Below are 25,075 nucleotides of genomic sequence, written 5' to 3' on the forward strand. Positions count from 1 at the left end.
CGTTTTCTTCCAAGGAGCAAGCGTTTTTTAATTTCATGGCTGCAGTCACCATCTGCTGTGATTTTGGAGCCCCCAAAAATAAAGTCTGTCACTGTTTCCATTGTTTCCCCATCTGTTTGCCATGAAATGATTGGACTGGATGCCATGATCTTAGTTTTCTGAATGTTGAGTTTTAAGCCAACTTTTTCACTCACCTCTCTCACTTTCATCAAGAGTCTCTTTAGTTCTTCTTCACTTTCTGCCATAAGGGTGGTGCCATCTGCATATCTGAGGTTATTGATATTTCACCCTACAATCTTGATTCTAGCTTGTGCTTCATCCAGCCCGGCATTTCTCATGATGTACTCTGCATATAAGTTCAGCAAGCAGGGTGACAGTACACAGCCTTTACGTACTCCTTTCCTGATTTGGAACCAGTCTGTTGTTCCATGTCTAGTTCTAACTGTTGCTTCCTAACCTGCATACAGATTTCTCAGGAGGCAGGTCCGATGGTCTGATATTCCCATTTCTATAAAAATTTTCCACAGTATGTTGTGATCCACCCAATCAAATGCTTTGGTGTAGTCAATAAAGCAGCAGCAGACACAACTGAGCGACTTCACTTTCACTTTTCACTTTTGTGCATTGAAGAAGGAAATGGCAACCCACTCCAGTGTTCTTGCCTGGAGAATCCCAGGGACGGGGGAGCCTGGTGGGCTGCCATCTGTGGGGTCGCACAGAGTCAGACGCAACTGAAGAGACTTAGCAGCAGCAGCAGCAGCAGATGTTTTTCTGGAACTCTGTTGCTTTTTTGATGATCCAGCAGATGTTGGCAATTTGATCTCTGGTTCCTCTGCCTTTTCTAAATCTAGTTTGAACATCTGGAAGTTCTTGGTTCCTGTACTGTTGAATCCTGGCTTTGAGAATTTTGAGCATTACTTTACTAGCCTGTGAGATGAGTGCAGTTGTTCGTTAGTTTAAACATTCTGATCCGTAGTTTTGACAAGCATGGTATATTATTTATGTATGCCCATGTATAATATTCTAAATAAAAATTATTTATTTCAGGGATATATAGCTTTACTGCTTATGTAAATTACCAATTTTGGTTAAAATGTTAATTTTTAAAGTGACATTTTAATATCTGAACAAATAAACTTCTTGGAACTTAGTAAAATTTTTATTTTATAAAATTAGTCTTAAGTCCATTTTCCAGTTTTGTCATTGGTCTGTAGAATATTACTTTTGACCATTTGGGGATTTGGGATAAGGAAGATCATCCAATATAGAATCTTTTATTTCATTCAATTGTCATATCTTTGTTCTCCTTTAATCTGGAAACTTTACCAACTTTTCTTTGTCTTTCATGATATTGATGACATTTTATAGACTATTTTATCACGTATCTAGCAAGTTGTTTTTTAAGTGTGAGAGCAGTGCTAATAATTTTGTGTAAGGCATTGTATTCAAGAAATGGCTCGCTTATGTTGCTAGCATATAGTACACAAAAACACAAGTCTAGTGTAATAGGCTCTTTCGAAAGCCACCCTGAACTATAGTTTGCCCTTGGAGATTATTTCCAGGACCCTCCACCAAAACCAAAACCTTTCTGCTTTATTCTGTGAATGTGTGATGTATTCTTATCAAGCTTACCAGTTCACTCTGGCAGGCGAGATGAAACTTTTCATATGATCTAAGATTTTTATTTTCTCTTAAAAACATAGCACTTTATGTTCCCTCTTAGCCTTTGAGATGTTTCTTTGACCACTTAATTGCTTTTTAGGAGCCCCTTCCCACCGCCCACCCCAAAGAAACAAAAGGGTGCACAAAAGACAAGAAGTGAAGGAGGGAGAGGCTAACAGTGTTCAGTAACAACCTTGTGCTGGTCAACTATATGTAACAGATTTAGTAACTTTTTAAGTAGAATTTGTGCAGATTTTACCTTCAAAGAACTTAATTCAAAAAGCTGAATCTATAAAATAGTTGTTAGAATTATAAAACAGTAAATTTGAAGCCACAGTTTAGTTGGTAAGTGAAACAAAAAGTGGTTTATATGTTTGTATTAGACTCTTATCTCTGCTGCTGCTACTGCTAAGTCGCTTCAGTCGTGTCCGACTCTGTGCGACCCACCAGGCTCCCCCGTCCCTGGGATTCTCCAGGCAAGAACACTGGAGTGGGTTGCCATTTCCTTCTCCAATGGATGAAAGTGAAAAGTGAAAGTGAAGTCTCTCAGTCGTGTCTGACTCTTAGCGACCCCATGGACTGCAGCCTACCAGGCTCCTCTGTCCATGGGATTTTCCAGGCAAAAGTACTGGAGTGGGTTGCCATTGCCTTCTCCATTATCTCTAGTATCATTTTTTTTTAAAGGAATGATAAAAGCTTCTAAAGAGAGAAAGTAGTTATTTTTATGAGACTTTTTTACTAGATAGGAAGATCCTCATATGAAGTATGTGTTCATTTTAGTTTCTCCTCCCCATATTTTGACTTCCTTTCATTGTAGTCATGTTATTTTGAAAATTGCTTGTAAACAATGATATACAAGGACCATTTTTCCTCCAGCTGCTGTTTTATATATTCGTGCTATGGAGTAAGACGTCAGTTACCCCACTGGCCACTAGATGGCGGTCTCATTTCATTGCCAGAAATATAGCTCAGTTTAGTCCCTAGATCCTGTAGGACTCTTTGCGACCCCATGGATTGCAGTATGCCAGGTCTCCCTGTCCATCATCAACTCCAGGAGCTTATGCAAACTCATGTCCACTGAGTCGGTGATGCCATCCTCTGTCATCCCCTTCTCCTATCTTCAATCATTCCCAGCATCAGGGTCTTTTCAGGTGAGTCAGTTCTTTGCATCAGGTGGCTAAAGGATTGGAGTTTCAGCTTCACCATCAGCCCTTCCAGTGAATGAATATTCAGGACTGATTTCCTTTAGGATGGACTAGTTAGATCTCCTTGCAGTTCAAGGGACTCTCAAGAGTCTTCTCCAACACCACAGTTCAAAAGCATCAGTTCGTCAGCGCTCAGCTTTCTTTATGGTCCAGCTCACATCCTTACATGACTACTGGAAAAACCAAAGCTTTGACTAGATGGACCTTTGTTGGCAAAGTAATGTTTCTGCTTTTTAATACGTTGTCTAGGTTGATCATAGGTTTTCTTCCAAGGAACAAGCGTCTTAATTTCATGACTACAGTCACCATCTGCAGTGATTTTGGAGCCCCCCAAAATAAAGTCTTATCACTGTTTCCATTATTTCCCCATCTGTGTGACGTGAAGTGATGGGACCAGATGCCATTATCTTAGTTTTCTGATTGTTGAGTTTTAAGCCAACTTTTTCACCCTCGGCTTTCACTTTCATCAAGAGGCTCTTTACTTATTCACTTTCTGCCATAAAGGTGGTGTCATCTGCATATTTGAGGTTATTGATATTTTTCCCTGCAGTCTTGATTCCAGCTTGTGCTTCATCTAGTCCAGAATTTCTCATAATGTATTTTGCACGTAAGTTAAATAAGAAATACTTTACAGTGTGTGAAAATAAGAAATAGCAGGTGAAGTGTTAGAATCTGTCTCATTCCCATTTTGGAAAATGAGATGTTCCTATTTTTAGAAAACAGCACCACTGGGCGCATTAAATTACTTGCCACTAATATAGTAGAACATAGTAGAATATAGTAGAACATTCCAGGAATGTTATCAAGTGTTACAAAATCTTTGCCTTTTTAGTGTTTGTTTCATAGTGTCATAATAGGAAGGGGCAAATGAAATAAAGAGAAATGTATTCAGTTGCCCAAGTTTAAGTGTTTACCCATAATATGGCCATTATTACTAAACTCACATATTTTCAAATTTTAAAAATGATATAAATAGATTTTTATCAGTACGGAACAGAAAAATGAGTAGACCTGACATGTTAGAGGAAGATCAGAATGAGAAGAGGCACTGTTGCTGCTGCTGAGTCGCTTCAGTCGTGTCCGACTGTGTGCGACCCCATAGACGGCAGCTTACTAGGCTCCCCCGTCCCTGGGATCTTCCAGGCAAGAACACTGGAGTGGGTTGCCATTTCCTTCTCCAATGCATGAAAGTGAAAAGTGAAAGTCAAGTCCCTCAGTCGTGTCCGAGTCTGTGCGATCCCACAGACGACAGCCCACCAGGCTCCTCCGTCCATGGGATTTTCCAGGCAAGAGTACCGGAGTGGGTTATCATTGCCTTCTCCAGAGAAGAGGCACAGACCTTTTTAAATTGATAGGATTATAAAATATCTACTAATTTGGCTGGTTGTCTTGGCTGAGTGATGGTATGTGCTAGTATTAAAATTTCATCATTTTCATTTTATTGGTTTTGTAGTTTTGTAACTAAGTGTAATGGGACAAAACCCATTACAGAAGACTTTGTTACACCATCTGATTTTCCTCACACTGGATTAAAAGTTACTGTATCTTATTTTAGAATATTTCCTCTAAAATTCAGTATTTAAATTAATTTTATGAGAGAATAAGTTAATTTTGTTGCTATGCAAATGTGTTAAATATGACCACATTCTTTATATCCAAAAATTATTACTAAGTTTGTTGTATTTTGTTTAGTCCAACTCTTTTGTGACCCCATGGACTGTAGCCTGCCAGACTTCTATGTCCATGGGATTTCCCAGGCGAGAATACTAAAAAGTTACATAGGAATAAATGTACAGTTGGAACTGTAACTATTTTTCCATGATTATCTTTTAAGATATGCATGCTAGTCATGTAACTTGTAGGGATATTGATTGCACATAGTTATGGATTAAGTTTTAGTATTCAGTCACTTGAAAGGATTTTTATTTTACAGAGAAATAAGTTAAGGATAACTTAACTAAATATTTGAATAATTTATTTTTTAATTCTCACATTAGTTTTTGTGTCTACTCAAGTGAACATTCTGTAAACAAATGTTACATTCCTAGATTGTATTGAGGTTTTTATGCTTTAGGTGAGCCTCTCATTTTGTATTTCTGAAGTTGATCAGACAAATAAAATCAGCATACGCTGAAAAACATCAGAAAAGAACAAGATGTTTTTCTGGGTAGTTAGTATTTATTTTCTATGTGATCTTACTGCTTACCTACTAATGGATTAACATAAAGCATGCATTTCTTTTGCAATTTTCAATGTAAATCCAAATGAAGACAGTGATGTTGAAATGTTCAGCATTTATTGATGCTGAATAAAACTTTATTTTCCTATATATCTTGCTGGTTAGCTTTCCCATGTCAAAAAAATTTCCTTTTCCTATATTATGTAGGTTATTAGAAACTTAAAGTGAACATAAATGTAAAAGCATTTTGAATGAAAATGATATTCAGTATGTAGTTTTAGAATAATGTCTGCTGCATCATTGTTTTTGTGTCTTATTTCAGTTACTGTTTCTTGTATGCTTTCTGGAATCCAGAAATAAATCTTTATTGTCCATATAGCCACTGCTGATCCTGGAATAAGGCACCCTGGGTGCTGCCCTACGGGCCAGGCACTTGCCCTGGAATGTTATAATTTTCTGAAAATACTCTTCTAAAGGTTATCCTTAAAAACAAATTTTTTAAAGCTGTATTTTGTCTTGAATGGAACCCAAGAAAGAGACTTGTCAGAGTGTGATAAAGATATACACAAAAACAATTACCAAGAGGTTAAGTGCTATTGCATGGGGGACCTCGGTTTGATCCCCAGGTCAGGAAGATACCCTGGAGAAGGGAATGGCAACCCATTCAGTGTTCTTGCCTGGAGAATACCATGGATAGAGGAGCCTGGCAGGCTAAAGTCCGTGTGTCACAAAGAGTCGGACCCAACTGAGCGACTTTCACTTTCTAAGTACTATCCCGATAATCCTAACATGGTCAAGTACTATCCCGATAATCCTAACATGGTCAAGACAGATTCTTCTTTTTCTTCTTCCTCTTCTTGTTTCTTTACATCTTTTGCTATAAAAATGACAGGAGTACCTATTTTCCCAGAAAAATCTCTTGGTGTAGAAGGAAACAAAAATTGTGAAACAAATCCCCAAGAAAGATATCTTTGAACTGTATAGTGAAATAGGAAATACATTTATTATACTTGTGTTTGTTGCATAATTTTTCAGTCTGCACTTCTCTTTTACTCTGTTGAAGGTGGTGGAAAATGATAGAAAATAAATGCGTTTTAGTAGAACTTCAAAGAATGTTTTATCATTTTAACAGTTGGATAGAATGATACAAAATATAATGAAAAGGTACATATTAATTAGATCCCACAGTTTATGTATTCTAGCTCTATATTTCGGAGAAGGCAATGGCAACTCCAGTACTCTTGCCTGGAAAATCCCATGGACGAAGGAGCCTGGTAGGCTGCAGTCCATGGGGTCTCTAAGAGTTGCGCACGACTGAGCGACTTCACTTTCACTTTTCACTTTCATGCACTGGAGAAGGAAATGGCAACCCACTCCAGTGTTCTTGCCTGGAGAATCCCAGGGACGGGGGAGCCTGGTGGGCCACCGTCTATGGGGTCGCACAGAGTCGGACACGACTGAAGCAACTTAGCAGCAGCAGTAGCAATGGGATATGCATACCTAACTGATATATTTAACATGACTAGCAGTTTATGTCTGCAATGTATGATCACCACATATTTTAACCTAAAATACTGAAGTTATTAAATGTCTGAGTTATTTTTTAAAGTATAGTTGATGTATAATATATAAATTATAGGTGTACAAAATAGTGATTCACAAGTTTTAAAAGTTACAGACCACTTAGAGTTATTATAACATATTTGCTATAAATATCTGAGTTTTAAAAATAATTAAAAGAGAAGTGTTCATTATCCTCCATTGCATCAGGAATGAAGTATTCCCAGATATCCTACTTTAGTCCACAAAGTGATGAATAACTTCTGTTTACATTCAGAGAAAAAGAAGTGAACAAAAAACCTGACCAACTTCCTGATTGAAGGTGGCAAATGTTTTCAGTTCTCTGGAAGGAGTGGGTCTTTTCCATTAGTAATCCTTGGTAAATTTCACTGAAACTTTTTGGTTTGAATTGATAGCTTCTGCCAGTAATAAGCCAAGCAGTAAATGTTTCCCACTTTTTCTTAGAATTATTTTCAGCTTTTATACTTGCTGAATTGTGTTTCATGAAAAAATGACTAATCTCTATGGTTATGTCTTACAAATTTCTTCTCACCAACCTTTACCCTATGCTGTTTCTTTCCAGCAATTTGAATATCATTTTCCCCACTGAAATGTTTTTTCATATACAGAAAATGGGAATTTTATTCTTTTACCAAGTACTGGTTACTCCTTTCAAAACATAACATTCTCTAACTGAAATAATTATATAGCAGTGTCACACACCTGTATCTGTAGTTGTTGATGGTAAATTCCAAGGTATATTTCAAGCATTGCATAATTCAACCAACAGGTCCATCTGAGGATCCAAAGGATAGTGACTTTACTTGCTTGGTTAGGGTAAGCAGTAAATTGAAATATGCACGTGGCACGTGCTGAGCGAAGAAGTTGCTGTAAGCCATTTGCAGGCGGGGCATTGTGTAACAGTGTTGTGGTGCTGCTCTTCTTTGTCAGGCTAGTGACATTTAATCCTGGAGTAATGATGGCGTGTGCTGTGTGAAACGACACCTGAGGGTTTTCTGATGAAGCTCTGTGTGGCAAAATAGAGAATTACGGAATTCAGGATTGAAACACTTGGTGTATTTTGTACTCATCTGTATTTTATCATTAAGAGACTGTTACGTTTATTGACTCATTTCGTTTGCTGACTACCCAGACATGTTATTTTAAAAGTGCCTGTCTTAAAAAGAGAGGAAAAATTAGCTCTCCCTTAGCTTTCCAGATTCCCCTTCCTGGAGATATTCAGAAATAAGTCTTAAAAAGAAAACATGAATAATGTAAATCAGATATGAATAACCATTTTTCAGGTTCTAGACATAGCATGGATTGCTGTATGCATTAATATCCGGGTGGAATGTGACATTAAAATGAGAACACTTGTTTATGTAACTAACTGTTGTCAAGAAAGTGGAAATATATAAAAGCTTCATTTTTTTTAAGCTGAAAATTTGTCATAAGAAATGACATAGTACTGAAATTTATTTCATGTTCTTTGTAAATCAGGCCCGTAAATGTATGTCTCACTTGTCTTTACTATTCTCAATCTCATTATCCACTGCCTGTTACCTTGCCTCCACAGCTTTTACTTCTGTCCCTCCTTGATATGAAGAGACTATCTTAGCTTTCTGTAGTTTAAGATTCCTAGTTGGAATCTACTTAGTTGAATAAAATAAACACCAGTACATAAAAGGAAGTATCATGTTTCACTTAACTTAGAGGAGCTTTCTTACTTTCTCTGTGGCTGTTTATTTCCAGATTTTAAACTTTTAAAAAATTTTCATGTTTGTCAGATTCTTTTCCCCACTGTCTTCTGTATTGAGTTTTAGCATGTAGGCTGTCCTCAGCTTTATTCGGCTAATGGAGAAGTAGCTTCTCATTTTGTGGGGTTTTTTTTTTGTTGTTCTTGATAACTTTATAACCATTTATTTAAAAAGAAACATCAGTGTGTCTTGAATTACTTATATTGTTGTATAATTTTATGTAAAATAATTTTAGATAGTTTATTTTTAAATTGTTAGACTAATGTTTTAAAAAATTAATCAGTAGACTAAGATTTTTAAAGGAGGCTTTGAGTTTACAGAAAATTGAGCAGATGGTACATTTCCCTGCCCCTCCACTCATAGTGTCCCGTTACTTACATCCTGATTAGTGTGGTTGTGTATGTGTGCCAGTTGTGTCTGGCTCTTTGTGGCCCGCCAGACTCCTCTGTCTGTGGATTTTCGCAGCAAGAATACTGGAGTGGGTTGCCATTTCCCTCTCCAGGGCATCTTCCCAATCCAGGGATTGAACCAGCGCCTCCTGCTTTGGCAGGCAGATTGTTTACCCCTGAGCCACCTGATAGTCTATGTTAGAGTGGTACATGGTACTGTTGATGAGCTAACAGTGACGTATTTTTAACTGAAGTCAGTGTATTAGAGTTTGCTCTGTGTTACACGGTCTGTGGGTTTCGACAAATGCCTGGTATACGTGCGTCACCATTGCAGTGTCATACAGTGTCATTAGTTTCCCTGCCGTTAGAAACTCTGTGTGTTCCATGTATTCATTCCACCCGCTCGCTCTCTCCCAGTGAAACCTCTAGTGACCACTGATCCTTTTGCTGGCTCCATAGTTTTTCCTTTTTCAGAATGTCATTAGTTGGAACCATGCACTGTAAACCTGTTCAGATTGGCTTCTTTTACTAAGGAGTATTGTATGCATTTAAGTTTCCTCCATGTCTTTTCTCAGTTTTGTAGCTCATTTCTTTTTTTTGCAGAATAATATTCCATTGTATGGTTATACAACAGTTTGTTTATCCAGTGACCTTCTGATAAACGTCTTGGCTGTTTCCAGCTTGGGGAAGTTATAAACAAAGCTGCTACAAACCTTCATGTACACATTTTGTTATCATTTCTGTTCCATTGATCTATTTGTCTTTCACCAGTACTACATTCTCTTGATTATCGTAGCTTTGTAGTAAGTTTTGAAGTCTGATTCTGTCAGTCCTTCAATTTTGTTCTTCTTCAGTGTTTACTTATTTGATAGACATTTGAGATGTTTATGGAGGAGGCAGTGGCAACCCACTCCAGTACTTTTGGTTATTGTGAATAATGCTTCAGTGAACGTGAGTGTACAAGTACTATTTTCGTTCCTCCTTTCAATTGCTTTCGGTTTTTACTTAGGAGTGGAAGTGCTGGTTCACATGATAAGAAGTTATTTCTTTACTTTTTTAAAGTTATTTTTTTACTTTTACAGCGATCTTAGTGCATATAAGATGGCAGATTACTCATGGTGGTTTTGATTTGCATTTCCCTCATGACTAATGACAGTGTGTTTATTGGCCATTTATATATCATTTTTGGAGAATTACCTATTCAGATCCTCTGTTCCATAAGTGAGGCCTAGGCAGAAGGAAGCATCTGTCATAGAATATGGGCATGTAAAATAATGTCAAATTCATTATCACTTTGCATGTCCACCTGTTTACATAGAAAGTCTAGCCTTTTCATATCCTCACAAATATTAATGTTGTGTTTTATGCCCATCAATTAACTTTGGTTTGTTTTTTATAACTTTGGATTTTAACTTGAATTTCCTGAAAACTATAGTGTATTATGTTATAGTATAGAGTTATAATAAGAAGTAGCATTAGGTCATAAATTAAAAAAGAAGCTTTAAATATAACCAAATATATGGCTCAGTGGTAAATAATCTGTCTGCCAGTGCAAGAGATACAGGACACAGGTTCAATCCCTGGGTTGGGAAGATCCCTGGAGAAGGAGATGGAGCCCACCCTAGTATTCTTGCCTAGAAAATCTCATGGACAGAGGAGCTTAGTGGGCTACACAGTCCATGGGGTCACAAAGAGTTGGACAGGATTGAGTGAGCATGCGCACATGCAAATTTTATGTTTTAAAGATGGAGAGTAACATTTCAAGTAAGTAAAGAAAGAATGAACAGTCATACTTTTTACCCCGTTCTCTGCATCATTATTGGAAGGTGTGAAACAAGGGCCTGCTCCTCCATAACTCTGAACAGCTCACTGTTGGTCTCCACATTACCAGAACTAATTTTTTAAGCCAACCCTTTACATACCTTGCCAAACAAAGTCCAGAATTCCTGGATGAGGCCTCATCCCTCCCCATATCTAACCCCAGTATAGTGCTGTGGGCAGTTAGACAATTTCTTCCTCAAGCCGGTACTCTCTAATTCTCCTTCCCTGTTTCAATCTTCTATTTAGCATTCAGTGTACTTAGTAATGTCTACAAAAATTTTTACTCACTTGGTCTTCTCTACCTTGAATGTAAGCTACATGAAGGCAAGGATTTTTGGTTGTATTCTTCACTGCTATATTCCCAGCCTGTCCACCAGTAGGTTTTCAGTGAATAATTAAAGAATAACTAACATAATAAATAATAAAGTTATGGATTAACTTTGTTCAGTAACTGCTATTGGAAAAATGTTGTTAGGTCCTTAACTCACATGATTCACAAAAGGAAATTCCACTTGGGAGGAAGCCACAAACCTAACAAAACCGCTTATAAAAGTTTTAAAAGCAATACATGTTCTTAGAGCATGGAATCCACTGTGAGATGCATGTAGTTTTAAGAAAGAAATTCATTTGATTTGTAGCTGACAACTAAAAGCTACCACTGTCAACTTTCTTTTTTCCCTAACAAGTTGATTATTGAATTTTGCTTTTGGTAAACTGTGGTTGTATCATTCTGTTTTACCTAAGATACAATGGTTTCCTTTCAATTTAATTTGAAAAATATATTTCCATGTCATACTAATAAATGTACTTACTGCCCTAATATATTATTTGGACCGTTTAATTATTTTTATTTGTGATATAACTGAGTAGTTACTTGGGACTTCGCTGGTGATCCAGTGGTTAAGTATCTGTCTTCCAATACAGCGGACACAAGTTCAATCTCTGGTTGGGGGACTAAGATCCCACATGCCATAGGGCCACTAAGCCTGAGCACTGCAGCTAGAGAACGCCAGCACCACAGCTGCTGAGCCTGTGTTCCGCAATGAAAGAAGCCCATACAGTGCAACAAAGACCCAGCACAGCCAAAAACAAGTAGCAAATTGCTTACTTACAGTTCTTGCTATCTCCCAACTCTGTGCCATGTTCATTTTGTTGTTGTTTTTCCCTAAAAGTGCCTGTTGTATTCTATACATTGATGCTTCACAAACTTCTTCAGTCCATTTACCAACCTACCAATTAATCTCAAGATTGAAGTAGAAGCTACATTGCTGTGGACTTAACTTTTATATTGCACATGTGCTCATTTTATACTTTTCCTCTCTTCCCTCTTACAGTTCTCGACATGGCAAGACACGTGCCACTCTATCGAGCTCTGCTAGAACTGCTCCGGGCCATTGCTTCCTGTACGTGCATGGTGCCCCTGTTGTTGCCTCTTTCTACAGAGAATGGTGAAGAGGAAGAAGAACAGTCAGAGTGTCAGACTTCCGTTGGTACATTATTAGCCAAAATGAAGACCTGTGTTGATACCTACACCAATCGTTTAAGGTACTATTTTATTTCTTTTGACCTCGGCTTTTATGATCTTTTTTAAAAATAACTTTGTTCATTAAAAAAATGATATATGCTGATTAAATACATATATGCGCGAACTATAAATAAAACTATGAAGAAAAAGTATCCACCAAATCCTACACTTAAGTGTTTATTCATGGTGGCTTATCAGACATCTCCATCTGATATCTTATAGCTGTAGGTGGAGTTTTTGTTAAATGTTATCACATTGTACATATTACACAAATAGATGCTAGTTTCACTCAATATTGAGGTGGAAGACACCTTCACTCTAAGTAAATACATATTGCTAATATTGTTCTTAATATTTATGATTATGCATTGTGTATAGATGCTGTATTTTACCTTCCCATCTTTTCATGGACATTTGGGTTGTTTCTAATTTGTAACAACTTCTTACATCTCTTGGGATCTGTAGAAATCTCTGCAGAGTAGATTCATAGAATTAGAACTGTTGGATTTATGGATTACTACTATTTCATTTTGATACATACGTTATAATTTATGCTCTAATGTTTTTGAGAAGAGGATTTATTTGTTGGAGTTAAAGTTAGTATTTGGTCTTCATAGAAAACTGAATTTTTAAATGAATCTTTGGTTTAAGTTTATACCTTGCTAGAAATCAGATGATGAGTTCTCTCATCAAAAAACTTTAAAAATAACCTTTTCCTGGTAACTTTTTCCATTCTCTTAGCAGAATCTGTCTAGTGGTTGTCAGTTTCACTTAAAAGAGATGGCATAAATTCTGATGTTTGCATAAAAATGCAGAATTAGGCTAGAGAAAGTTTATTCCTTTCTTAGTGGTATTTTGAATCAGTTAATTTTCTTTTTCATCTTTGCAGTATGTTTGTCTTACCTGTTCTCACTTGATTTTTTAATAACGTAAAATTTGAGAATCACAGAACATCAAATGTTGTCAGAGAATTGGTCATTGGAGGAATGTCAGCCTTTATTTCTCAGAAGAAATCAACTTCTCAGATTATCCTGACTGTTAGCTTTATTGTACTCTCATTATTACTTTAGAAACCGGTGGCTCACTGCCAGGCAATAAGAATCATAAATTAGAGAGGAGATTAAAGAAGTGCCAGTTGGTAGCAATATAAAAAGATGTAGGTTCATACTCTTTTGAGGGAAGGAAAATATAAAAGTACATTTTCTTTGATAGTGTGAGGTTTTTTCTGTTGTAGAGAAGAAAATAATACTGTCATTGGTCTCATGTTTCATTACAGCAAAAGTCTTCCTAACTGGTAACCTAGGCAGCTAACATAATTATACAAAAATAATGTGGCATTATCAGACTAAAGGTCTGATTTTCTTTTCTAATTGAGCTAAGTTACTGGATTGTTTACAATTAGATTGCCTTTCTTGCTACTTTATTGTATATAAATTAATGTATATCCTGTTCTTGAATTAATGTATATACTGTTCATATAACATGCAGTATAATTTTTTTAAACTGCAAAAAATGTGTTAAGTAATGATTGACTACAAAAATTTAATTGCAGAGAAGGATAACTGAATTTCATTTAATAGGAACTCTTTATTTTTCTACTTGGTTACCTGGAAAAAGATATTCTTCAAAATCTTTCAATAACAAAAAAAATGACACTTCAAACTTCTAAATTCTGTACCAGCAAAACATGCATGTAAAGATCATAATGACTGTTCCCAGAGATCATTTCATTTTTTATTTTATCTTTACAGTAACCTTGTGCAGTTAACTTTTTAAAAGCTGTTTTACTGACAAACACTGACAGAGAGTTTTACATAGAGTTTGAATATGCTTCATGAAGATCCCTCATGGTATCTGTATTTTTTTACATAGGTATAAAATACAGACTCTGTTAGAAAAAGAAGCCAACAAAGATGTACATATTATAACATTCTTTCTTTCCTTTCAAACTTTTGGCACCTTGAGAACTCATTTTCTGCTTCCCAGAAGGGAAAATCTGCTCTTCTCCAGCCTGTCAAAACTTAAGATACACTTCTTTTCATATTTTCATCAGTATAGAACTCTAATAAAGTGAACAGTATAGTCCAATTTCCTGCAAAGTTTATACTCAATGAAGGTTACCTAAATTCATTTTTAACACTGTTTCAAGATGCAAAGCTTCCCCCTCCCCCTCCCTTCTACCTGCCTACCCAACCTCCAAGTGTATGTATAAAAAACAACACAAAACCAGGATACTCAGAAGAGAATGGTCAAGGCAAATATGTTCTGTTTACGTATCATTTTTAGAGTATTGTTTTAGTGCTTCATCAGGTTTGTAGTTACGATTTTGAAAGTACTGTTTAAGTGTACCACAGCTCAGAACATTTTTATATTATTTTTGTCTCTTTTTCTCAGTAATAAATAAGTGGGGAGGGTGCTGTGCCTGTGGGTGATTCTTTGTGAAGTCCTGGCCACGTCTGTACTTGGGGGCTCTGGGAAAAAATACGTTAGGGTAAATAAAGTAGATCTATTTAGTAGACATACTAGTTTACTAATTATGTTCGTGTATTAATTGTATTGCCTTTCTTTTGTCTTGGTATTTCTCATTTGTTACTCTTTGTTTTTCCTTTCTTAAAGCCAAGTTTACATAAAAGGCGTGCATTTTACTTTTCCTTCCAAATGAAATTTTAACTTAGCACTCTTTGGTCATCTTAGATAAAGAAAAAACAGATTCTCTTTGTAATTTGCAGGACTCTAGATGATAACTGTGCTTATGTGTAATAATTTACATTGAAATTGTTTTCTCTATATATGTTATACTTACAGTTTTTATATTTTGTGGATGAAGGGGATTAAAATATTTTGCCCAAGTCCAAAGTTTACTTTCACAGGTTGGAATAACCTAATTAAGATTATACTCTCTTGAGGACAGTACATAAACTCAGCTAATGTTGATCTCAAAGCTCAAAAGGATGATGGAGATGGTGTAGGTTTGCTGGCTGTCCCGCCTCAAGCCTGAAACTTTCTATAAGAGGAAATAGGAGAATATTATTAAGACATTAAAAAGGCAGATCATTTATCTTTCTTTTATCTAATTTGTGTTTTAGAAACTTGCAGTTATATTCAGATAGGGGAAATCTCGCTTAGTCACAAGAGCATGACTGATTTTCTTCCTTCAACAAATGTTTATTGAATGTTCCTCAGAGCATAACAAGAAAATTAGGCCTTTTTCCAAGGGGCTGACAAATAATGTGGGAAACAATAATTAGTTTTAATAACAAGTACATGATATATGGAAAATTTAACACATTATTGGAGCATCAAATCAGTTTTGGAAACCCAAAGAATATGTAAGAATAGGCTAAATAAGAGGTGCAGGGAACTGGTATACCAGACTGTGTGAGGAAGGTTCGCGAAAATTCAGGAAAATGTAAAGAATGAAGAAGTTTGATGTGCCTGGGTGTCCTTTGGGTGGGAGGTAGGGGTAGGAAATGGGGCTGGAGAGGAAGACAGCAGCTTGAAGAACTTCATAGTTGTGCTGTGCTGTGCTTAATCTCTCCATTGTGTCCATCTCTTTGCAACCCCATGGACTGTAACCCATCAGGCTCCTCTGTCCATGGGGATTCTCCCACGCATGTGTACTGGAGTGGGTTGCCATGCCCTCCTCCAGGGGATCCTCCCAACCCAGGGATCAAGCCCAGGTCTCCCACATTGCAGGTGGATTCTTTACCGACTTAACCATCAGGGAAGCCCAACTTCATTAGGTATCTGTTTTTAGATGTGGTGAAAGGGTTTTCAGCGGAAATCTATTCAGATTTGCATTATAAAAAAAGATCGACTTGCAGCGTAGCAGAATGGTGGTGGGAGTTAGAAGACTGAATTAAGAGACTTTCTTCCTTTCTGTCTTGACAGTTGAGCTGTGTGTGTCCTCTCCCATCCTGCCGTGCTGGGACTGAGGATTTGAGTCCATTAGGATTCTTGCTGTAATATTGTGGACTTTATAAAGACAGTTCCTGGGTAGAAATACTTTCTATGATTCAGATGTTTGACTTTATAAAAGCAATAATGTTAAGTCAGGCTTTAAATTAATTATTAACTACATTATTCTGCCTATGTGTTAATATCAGTGACTGCAAATTTAATCCCTAGGGATCTCCTTCAAAAAGTGCAAGTGCTATAGGATAAATGGTTTCCTTTGTTAGTATACAAGAATCTGAAGTCTGTAATCCTATGCAGAAATTTTCCAGTACTAATCCTACTGGGTTGTTTTACTGAAGACAGAAAACAATCATCTGTTGGCTTGAAAGAGACTAAGAATCATTAGCAGAGATTCTAAAATCTTTTTCTTTTTTTTCAGTTTTCGGCCGTGCTGGATCTTTGTTCCTGCACAGGCTCTTTCTCTAGGTTTGGCGAGTGGGGGCTACTCTCTGGCTGTGGTGCGCAGGCTTCTCACTGTGGTAGCTTTTCTTGTTCTGAGCGTGGGATCTAGGGCGTGCAGCCTTCAGTAGTTGTGGCACGTGGGCTCCATAGCTGCAGCTTATTTCCTTAAAGCTGTCATCGAGCTACAGTTGTGTGTATGGAGAGAACTTATATGACAGTAAGTAGGCCTTAGATTTTATTTTTCTGGAGCCTTTTATCTGTATTATTTTAGAACTTACTTGAATCTAAAAAGAGTGTCATGTAATAATGGGATTTTTCTTAATCTGATCAAATAAACCAAACCATTTTCATGGTTGAAAATTGAAGGAAATTTTTCGTGGTAGAAATTCTTGTCAGAGCTTCAACATTATGAGGAAGAACTTTTCTTGTACCACCTGTGCTTTTGGTAGAATCTTTCTTTAGATCAGGTAACTTAATTAAACCAAACATTTATTTAAAGAGGTAATATCAAATTACTAACATATCAGAAAAACCAGTATCAACTGCCAAAAGTAAGTCAGTATCATTTGCCATCATCTGGCAAATGATAAGTGTTAATGTGAATACACTGAATTCTTAAAAAGTCAGTGTCTGACTCCATTGTCTGGCCTGTTTTCTGTTTTAAGAAAGAAGATTTAGCAAATAAGTAGTTACCAAAGGCTTACTGAGACCTTTCTTTTCATTGGTAAAATACTCTCATTTTCTCACTCTTAATTCAGTTGACTAATACTGTGTCTAATTGCCACTTAATGTTTTCTCATGCTTTGGGAAACTCTATTAATAGGATATATCTTCCAGTCCTCTAAAAGTAATGGCATTTTGCAAATAAAAACTAACAAAATTTAAAAGGAATGGGACCCTGTCCATTCATGGTCTTGGTCTTCTGCCTTTTGCATGCTAAGTCGCTTCAATTGTGTCCAACTTTTTGCGACCCTATGGACTGTACCCTGTTAGGCTCCCTGTCCATGAGATTCTCCAGGCAAGAATACTGTAGTGAGTTTCCATGCCCTCCTCCAGGGGATTTTCCCAACCCAGGGATCAAACTCCCTGTCTCTTATGTCTCCTGCATTGGCAGGCATGTTCTTGACCACTAGCGCCACCTGGGAAGCCCTCTTCTGCCTTTTATCAGTGTTTAATTGGGAGAAACTAAAGTTAGCAGAAGCCAAGCTAGCCGAGCTTTTGTTTTATATGTGGCCGCAATTTAGAGTGGTGTTTTGGTTCTCATCCTCACCTTAAGATTTTCACAAAGAATAGCTTGTTCTTAACTTAACATGCTTCTCTTTTTATTTTTCACTTTCCTACTCACTAAGATACCCAGTGTCCTCCTCTGGCTTCTCATTGTCTGCGTAGTGAAGCATTTTATAACTACATCTGTTATGATGTTCCAGGATTTTGTTCTTCTTCTTCAAGGCAGATTTCTTATTTCAGAATACTCTCCTGGGTTATTAAAATTTATATAAAGAAGCAAATTATCCTTTAGTCTTTCATGGGGGCACTTGTACTTTAATAAAGAATAACTCAGGTAATGCTTGAGTGAAGGAATGTAGTGGAGATATATTAGTTGGGTTGCCTTCTTTCTCGTGGTCTGCTGAGGAGTAGAAGTAGACTAGGTAGAACCAATACTGCATTACAGCCATATTAACAAACTGTCTGTGCATCCAAAGGCTTCAGTAAGAATGACTGCTTAGAGGAGAAACTGAGCTGGCACAGTGGAACAACACCATGCAACTGAATGCCTTTTAAAGCTGTTAGTTCTGTAATTAGGAGTTTTTGCTGTCACATGTAATAACATATGAGATAATTATATATGCATGTAATATGCACACAAATACATGTATCTGAAAAGTACCTTCTGACTTTTAGTATTTGAAATAATAGACTATAAGATATGTTTCAGACTTTCTTGATTATAATTATACCTTAATAATAAAATTATTATCTCTTGTGGGTGAGGATTAGTTTGGTGACTGATAATTACAGTACTCTGATGAGGTTGGTGTAAAGAAGAGCTCTATTCAAGGAATAGTTGTACTTCTAGTTTATTATGTTCATCTTTCCTGGCAAGATTAACCTGTTGACATGGCAAAGTGGCAACTAGGAGTAATTTATTGTGATTTAGTCTGTCTTTAAAAAAGTTGTTAAATATTTACTATACAAATTGCTTCAAGAACTTCCTAAAGATGACAATATTTTAATATTCTTTTATTCACAAGTCTATAGTTTTACTGTCTACACCTCTCCTAAAAAGTCATCTCTCAAGATTCACAATTTGCAGTAACTATATAAAGTTAATTTAAATCTAATAGTTAATATAAATAAACTGATTGACATTGTTGTTGCCTGATTATTTTAATAAGCATTTATAGTAAGACAAATCAGAGATAACAGACAGTCTATAGAATTCTCCAGGCCAGAACATTGGAGTATGTAGCCTTTCCCTTCTCCAGGGGATCTTCCCAACCCAGGGATTGAACCCAGGTCTCTCGTGTTGCAGGCAGATTCTTTACCAGCTGAGCCATCAGGGAAGCCCAGGAGTACTGCAATGGGTAGCCTATCCCTTCTCCAGCGGATCATCCCAACCAAGGAGTCGAACTGGGGTCTCCTGCATTGCAGGTGGATTCTTTACCAACTGAGCTATCATGGAAGCCCTGAAATATCCATGGAATTCTCCAGGCCAGAATACTGGAGTGTGTAACCATTCCCATTTCCAAAGGATCTTCCCAACCCTGGGATCAAACCCAGGTTTCTTTGCAGGTGAATTCTTTACCAGCTGGACCACAAGGGAAACGCAACATTCCTTTAGAAAACACTAAAGACTAGGCAAAGTGTATTACTTCAATATAGATATGTTTTACATTCAGCACTTTGCATCTTTTGTCTAAAATGGACAAGATTTAGATAGTTAATTATTTAAGGATCTTTTCAGCAATTCATTTTTTCTAATATATAATAACATGTTTTGTACACCTGTTTTACACAGTTTTGAAAACATAACTGTCCTATAAGCATAAATGTAATTTTCTACTTTGGCCATTTTCTAACATCATCTCTTATTTAAAATTTGAACAAATTGGAACTTTTCAGGTTGCTGTCATAAGGAAATTTTGCCCTTTTTTGCCAATTCTTATTCAATTGAATTTTTTTATAATAATGTGAAGAAAAATGGGGAAGTGGTTGACTTAAATATTGGTTCTAATTAATTTCATTTGCCTCAATAACATTAAGTAGTTTTCAGTTCAGTCGCTCAGTCATGTCTGACTCTTTGTGACCCCATGGACTGCAGCACACCAGGCTTCCCAGTCCATCACCAACTCCCAGAGCTTGCTCAAACTCATGTCCATCGAGTCAGTGATGCCATCCAGCATCTTATGCTCTGTCATCCTTTCTCCTCCTGCCTTCAGTCTTTTCAGCATCAGGGTCTTTTCCAGTGAGTCATTTGTTCCCATCAGGTGGCCAAAGTATTGGAGTTTTAGCTTCAGCATCAGCCCTTCCAATGAATATTCAGGGCTGATTTCCATTGGGATTGACTGGTGGATCTCCCTGAGGTCCAAGGATTCTCAAGAGTCTTCTCCAACACCGCAGTACAAAAGCATCAAGTCTTTGGCACTCAGCTTTATAGTCCAGTTCTCACATCCATACATGACCACTGGAAAAACCATAACTTTGACTAGATGGACCTTTGTTGGCAAAATAATGTCTCTGCTTTTCAATACTCTATCTAGGTTGATCATAGCTTTTCTTCAAGTAGTAGGTGTCTTAATTTCATGGCTGCAGTCACCATCTGCAGTGATTTTGGAGTCCCCAAAAATAAACTGCCGCTGTTTCTATTGTTTCCCCATCTGTTTGCCATGAAGTGATGGGACTGGATGCTGTGATCTTAGTTTTCTGAATGCTGAGTTTTAATCCAACTTTTTCACTCTCCTCTTTCACTTTCATCAAGGTACTCTTTAGTTCTTTCTTCTCTTTCTTCCACAAGGGTGGTGTCATCTGCATATCTGAGGTTATTGGTATTTCACCCTGCGATCTTGATTCCAGCTTGTGCTTCATCCAGCCCGGCTTTTCTCATGATGTACTCTGCATATAAGTTAAATAAGCGGGGTGATAGTATGTAGCCTTAACCTACTCCTTTCTTGATTTGGAACCAGTCTGTTGTTCCATGTCTAGTTCTAACTGTTGCTTCTTAAGATGCATACAGATTTCTCAGGAGGCAAGTCAGGTGGTCTGGTATTCCCATCTCTTTCAGAATTTTCCACAGTTTGTTGTGATCCACACAGTCAAAGGCTTTGGCGTAGTCAATAAGGCAGAAGTAGATGTTTTTCTAGAACTCTCTTGCTTTCTTGATGATCCTGTGGATGTTGGCAATTTGATCTCTGGTTCCTCTGCCTTTTCTAAATCCACCTTGAATATCTGGAAGTTCACAGTTCATGTACTGTTGAAGCCTGGCTTGTAGAATTTTGAGCATTACTTTGCTAGCGTGTTATATGAGTGCAGTTGTGCAGTAGTTTGAACATTCTTTGGTATTGTCTTTCTTTGGGATTGAAATGAAAACTGACCTTTTCCAATCCTGTGGCCACTGCTGAATTTTTCAAATTTGCTGGCATATTGAGTGCAGCACTTTCACAGCATTATCTTTTAGGATTTGAAATAGATCAACTAGAATTCCATCACCTCTACTAGCTTTGTTCGTTAATGATGCTTCCTAAGGCCCATTTGACTTTGCATTCCCGCATGTCTGGCTCTAGGTGGGTGATCACACCATCGTGGTTGTCTGGTTCATGAAGATCTTTCTTGTATAGTTCTTCTGTGTATTCTTGCCACCTCTTCTTAATATCTTCTGCTTCTGTTAGGTCCATACCATTTCTGTCCTTTATTGAGCCCATCTTTGCATGAAATGTTCCCTTGGTATCTCTAATTTTCTTGAAGAGATCTAGTCTTTCCTATTCTATTGTTTTCCTTTATTTCTTTTCATTGATCACTGAGGAAGGCTTTCTTATCTCTCTTTGCATTTCTTTGGAACTCTGCATTTAGATGGGTATATCTTTCCTTTTCTCCTTTGCCTTTAGCTTCTCTTGTTTTCTCAGCTATTTGTAAGGCCTCCTCAGACAACCATTTTGCCTTTTTATATTTCTTTTTCTTGGGGATGGTCTTGATTAATCCCTCCTGTACAATGTCAGAAACCTTCGTCCATAGTTCTTCATGGACTGTATCAGGTCTAATCCCTTGAATCTGTTTGTCACTTCTACTGTATAACTGTAAGGGATTTGATTTGTGTCATACCTGAATGATCTAGTGATTTTACCTTCTTTCTTCAATATAAGTCTGAATTTGGCAATAAGGAGTTCATGATCTGAGCCACAGTCAGCTCCTGGTCTTGTTTTTGCTGACTGTATAGAGCTTCTCCATCTTTGGCTGCAAAGAATATAATCAGTCTGATTTTGGTATTGATCATCTGGTGATGTCCTTGTGTAGATTTGTCTTGTGTTGTTGAAGGAGGGTGTTCACTATGACCAGTACGTTCTCTTGGCAAAACTCTGTTAGCCTTTGCCCTGCTTCATTTTCTACTCCAAGGCCAAATTTGCCTGTTATTGCAGTTATCTCTAGACTTCCTCCTTTTGCATTCCTGTTCCCTATAATGAGAAGGGCATCTCTTTTGGGTGTTAGTTCTAGAAGGTCTTGCAGGTCTTCATAGATCTGTTCAACTTCATCTTCTTCAGCATTACTGGAGCATTGAGTAGTTTATTTACTTTTATTTGAGAACTTACTCAAAAGCCACCTCTTATTAATTACTTCAAAGAAAGATCAAGGGACTTCCCTAATAAAAATATTCTTTGGCCTGTCTACTGCTGTAATAAACATTTATGAAGAACAAAAAGTTAAACATTTGTCATAAAGGGTAAGTAGAATTCATTCTCCAGCATAGTTTCTGAAAACTTGATCATCAAAATGTTCCATTTTTCAGGTGCCCTCAGTATAGCAATATTAACACTTTTCTTTCCTGTCTAATGCAAAGAAAATTTACCAGGTTTTCATTTATTTTATGCAAAAAGTCTTAATTTCTGTTTTTTCTTTAGTTTTGTAATTCGATGATTTTTGTGTTTAATACTTTTAATTTTTAGATCTACAAGCAGTAAGAAGTAGTTCTCTAGGGGCAAAAAGAGAGGCAATGTGGGGAGAGGCATGTGAGAATACCAGCATGTACAGAAATAGGACATAAAGGATTTTTTTTAACCTTTTTTTTCAATATAAATTCATTGATTTTAATTGGAGGCTAATTACATTATTGTATTAAGGATGTTTAAAGGTATAATCTATGTTAGATATGTGGCAAATACGCCCTGTGATTAGTTGTTTATTATACATAAGATCAAGGTCACTTTAATTTTATGACAGTTACGAGAGATTAAAATCTGGTGAAAATGAATTTTCATACCTATCAGATTAGTGGCTTAGATGTATTGCCTGAATTCCTTTTGTTCAGCCAGTTTGAAATAATGTGATTAGTGTAGTATTTCTATTCTAGCCTGTGTGCTTTTATTAATTTCCCTTCTTTCTAGACAATAAGCCAAACTGCTTTAAATTGTGGGTAGTTGTAATATAGTATCAAATACTTATATAAAAAATGCAAGGAAGTAATATTGCAATATAACTTTTGTGTAGGATATATACAATCTCAACAGTTCGTAGATGTATAAAGTTTTTCTGCTCTGTGTGCTTAGGCAAGAGATTATTTATTTTTATTTGATAGGGAGTGAAACTATCACTTAAAGTTTAACATTTAAAAATAATTATTATTAGGCAATAAATCTCGGATTTAGCCCCTCCAGTTTCCTGGTGCCTGTAGTGTTCATTATCAAAAACTGTATTTATGAAGAAAGCAAATTGATTGACCTGTAGTGCAGATACTTCTATTTTCATACACTGCTGGTACCTTTTACCAAAATTGTTCATTGATCATTTAGGTTTCATGCTTGTATAACAGCTAGACTTGAGCCTTCACTGGTTTCTGGAAAACACTTAGATCAAGTATCAAAATACAGCTTATTCTGTTATTTAAGTGATTAACAGACAGAAACAAATTAAAAATTATAAATTGACGTAATACTCCTACCTCGGTAATATAACATATGAAATGATTATTCCTTATAAGATTGCATTCAGTTCAGTTCAGTTCAGTTGCTCAGTTGTGTCTGACTCTTTGCAACCCCATGAATCGCACCATGCCAGGCCTCCCTGTCCATCACCATCTCTCAAAGTTCACTCAAACTCACGTCCATTGAGTCGGTAATGCCATCCAGCCATCTCATCCTCTGTTGTCCACTTTTCCTCCTGCCCCCAATTCCTCCCAGCGTCTGATAAGCATTATGTTTATCGTCAGTTTTCATTATATTCTAGCAAAATCTCAAGCAATCTTAATAACTGAATTTGAAGTCCCTTGGTAATTAAGATTTAGTTTGTAACAAATCTGGTGGTTTTTAGAGCTGTAAGGGACACTGTTTAGAGTTCATATGGTTCAAATCCCCTTTTTTATAAAAGACGAAAACAAGGCCCATAAATATTGTAATTTGTTCCACGTTCTCTAATGCTTAGTAGTAGAGCTATGATTAGACCTCAAGTTTCCTAATGTCCCAATCAAATATAGTGAAAAAGTGAAAGAATTAGTCGCTCAGATGTGTCTGACTCTTTGTGACCCCATGGACTGTAGCCCACCAGGCTCCTCTGTCCATGGAATTCTCCAGGCAAGAATACTGGAGTGGGTAGCTGTTCCCTTCTCCAGGAGATCTTCCCACGCAGGGATCAAACCTGGGTCTCCTGAATTGCAGGCAGATTCTTTACCATCTGAGCCACCAGGGAAGCGATCCAGTATATTTATTTTCTAAATTGAACTTCCAAAGAGCAATTTGACTCATACATCAGTGAATAATTAGAAATGGAAGATGGGAACTTGTTTCTGATTTGGCTTTGGAAATTTAGGATACATAAATTTTTAAAATATTGACAATGAAGTAAAATTTTTTAATTGAAAATTTTACTTTTGGTAATTTAAAAAGTATATACAATAATACAGATTCTGCAGAATTTTTTTTGATATTTTGCTCTTTATTCTAAAGAATTTTTAAGTTATCCCTATGATAAGATGTTAAAAGGCAGCATATTTTATTAGAGATGCATAGCCATTTGATTACGCCTAAGGATAATTATTAGATTACCAGGGTTAACTAAGGAAGGTAAACTGATTTTTAGTCTGTAGATCATGAACTGGTAGCATCTTAATGTACTTATCACTTAAATGAGGAATAAGTCAACTTTACCCATTTGATTTTTTTGCTTTTTGCTTAAAAGAATTAATTAAAACCTTTCCTATGAAAATGTCTTAGTTACTGCTGTATGTATTAATACTTTTACTCTACTGTTTTTTTTTTTCAAATTGATTTGGTATCTGCTTGCATAAACGAGGGTGGTGTGTTGGAGATAAAATCATTTTCTCAGACTTCCTTGGCAGTCCAATGGTTAAGAATCCACCTGCTAATGCAGGGGACATGGGTTCAATTCCTAGTCTGGGAAGATTCCACATGCCAGGG

The 25,075-nt window shown here is 36.7% G+C and overlaps 1 protein-coding gene across 9 annotated transcripts in view; it reads left to right on the forward strand.

Annotated features, from left to right (window-relative positions):
- The window catches only part of BIRC6 (baculoviral IAP repeat containing 6), a 215,943-nt gene that overhangs the window by 162,903 nt on the left and 27,965 nt on the right, over window positions 1–25,075 (forward strand). For all 9 annotated transcript variants that reach the window (XR_824319.1, XM_010829827.1, XM_010829820.1 and 6 more), the window contains one exon: window positions 11,908–12,118. Coding sequence is in view for 8 of the 9 variants with exons in the window: in XM_010829827.1 (XP_010828129.1) it covers window positions 11,908–12,118 (211 nt within the window). In the remaining variant the exon portion in view is untranslated. The remainder of the gene's footprint in view (window positions 1–11,907; window positions 12,119–25,075) is intronic.

This window comes from Bison bison, unplaced genomic scaffold (genome assembly GCF_000754665.1).
Source record: "Bison bison bison isolate TAMUID 2011002044 unplaced genomic scaffold, Bison_UMD1.0 scf7180017864508, whole genome shotgun sequence".
NCBI classification, from domain to species: domain Eukaryota; kingdom Metazoa; phylum Chordata; class Mammalia; order Artiodactyla; family Bovidae; genus Bison; species Bison bison.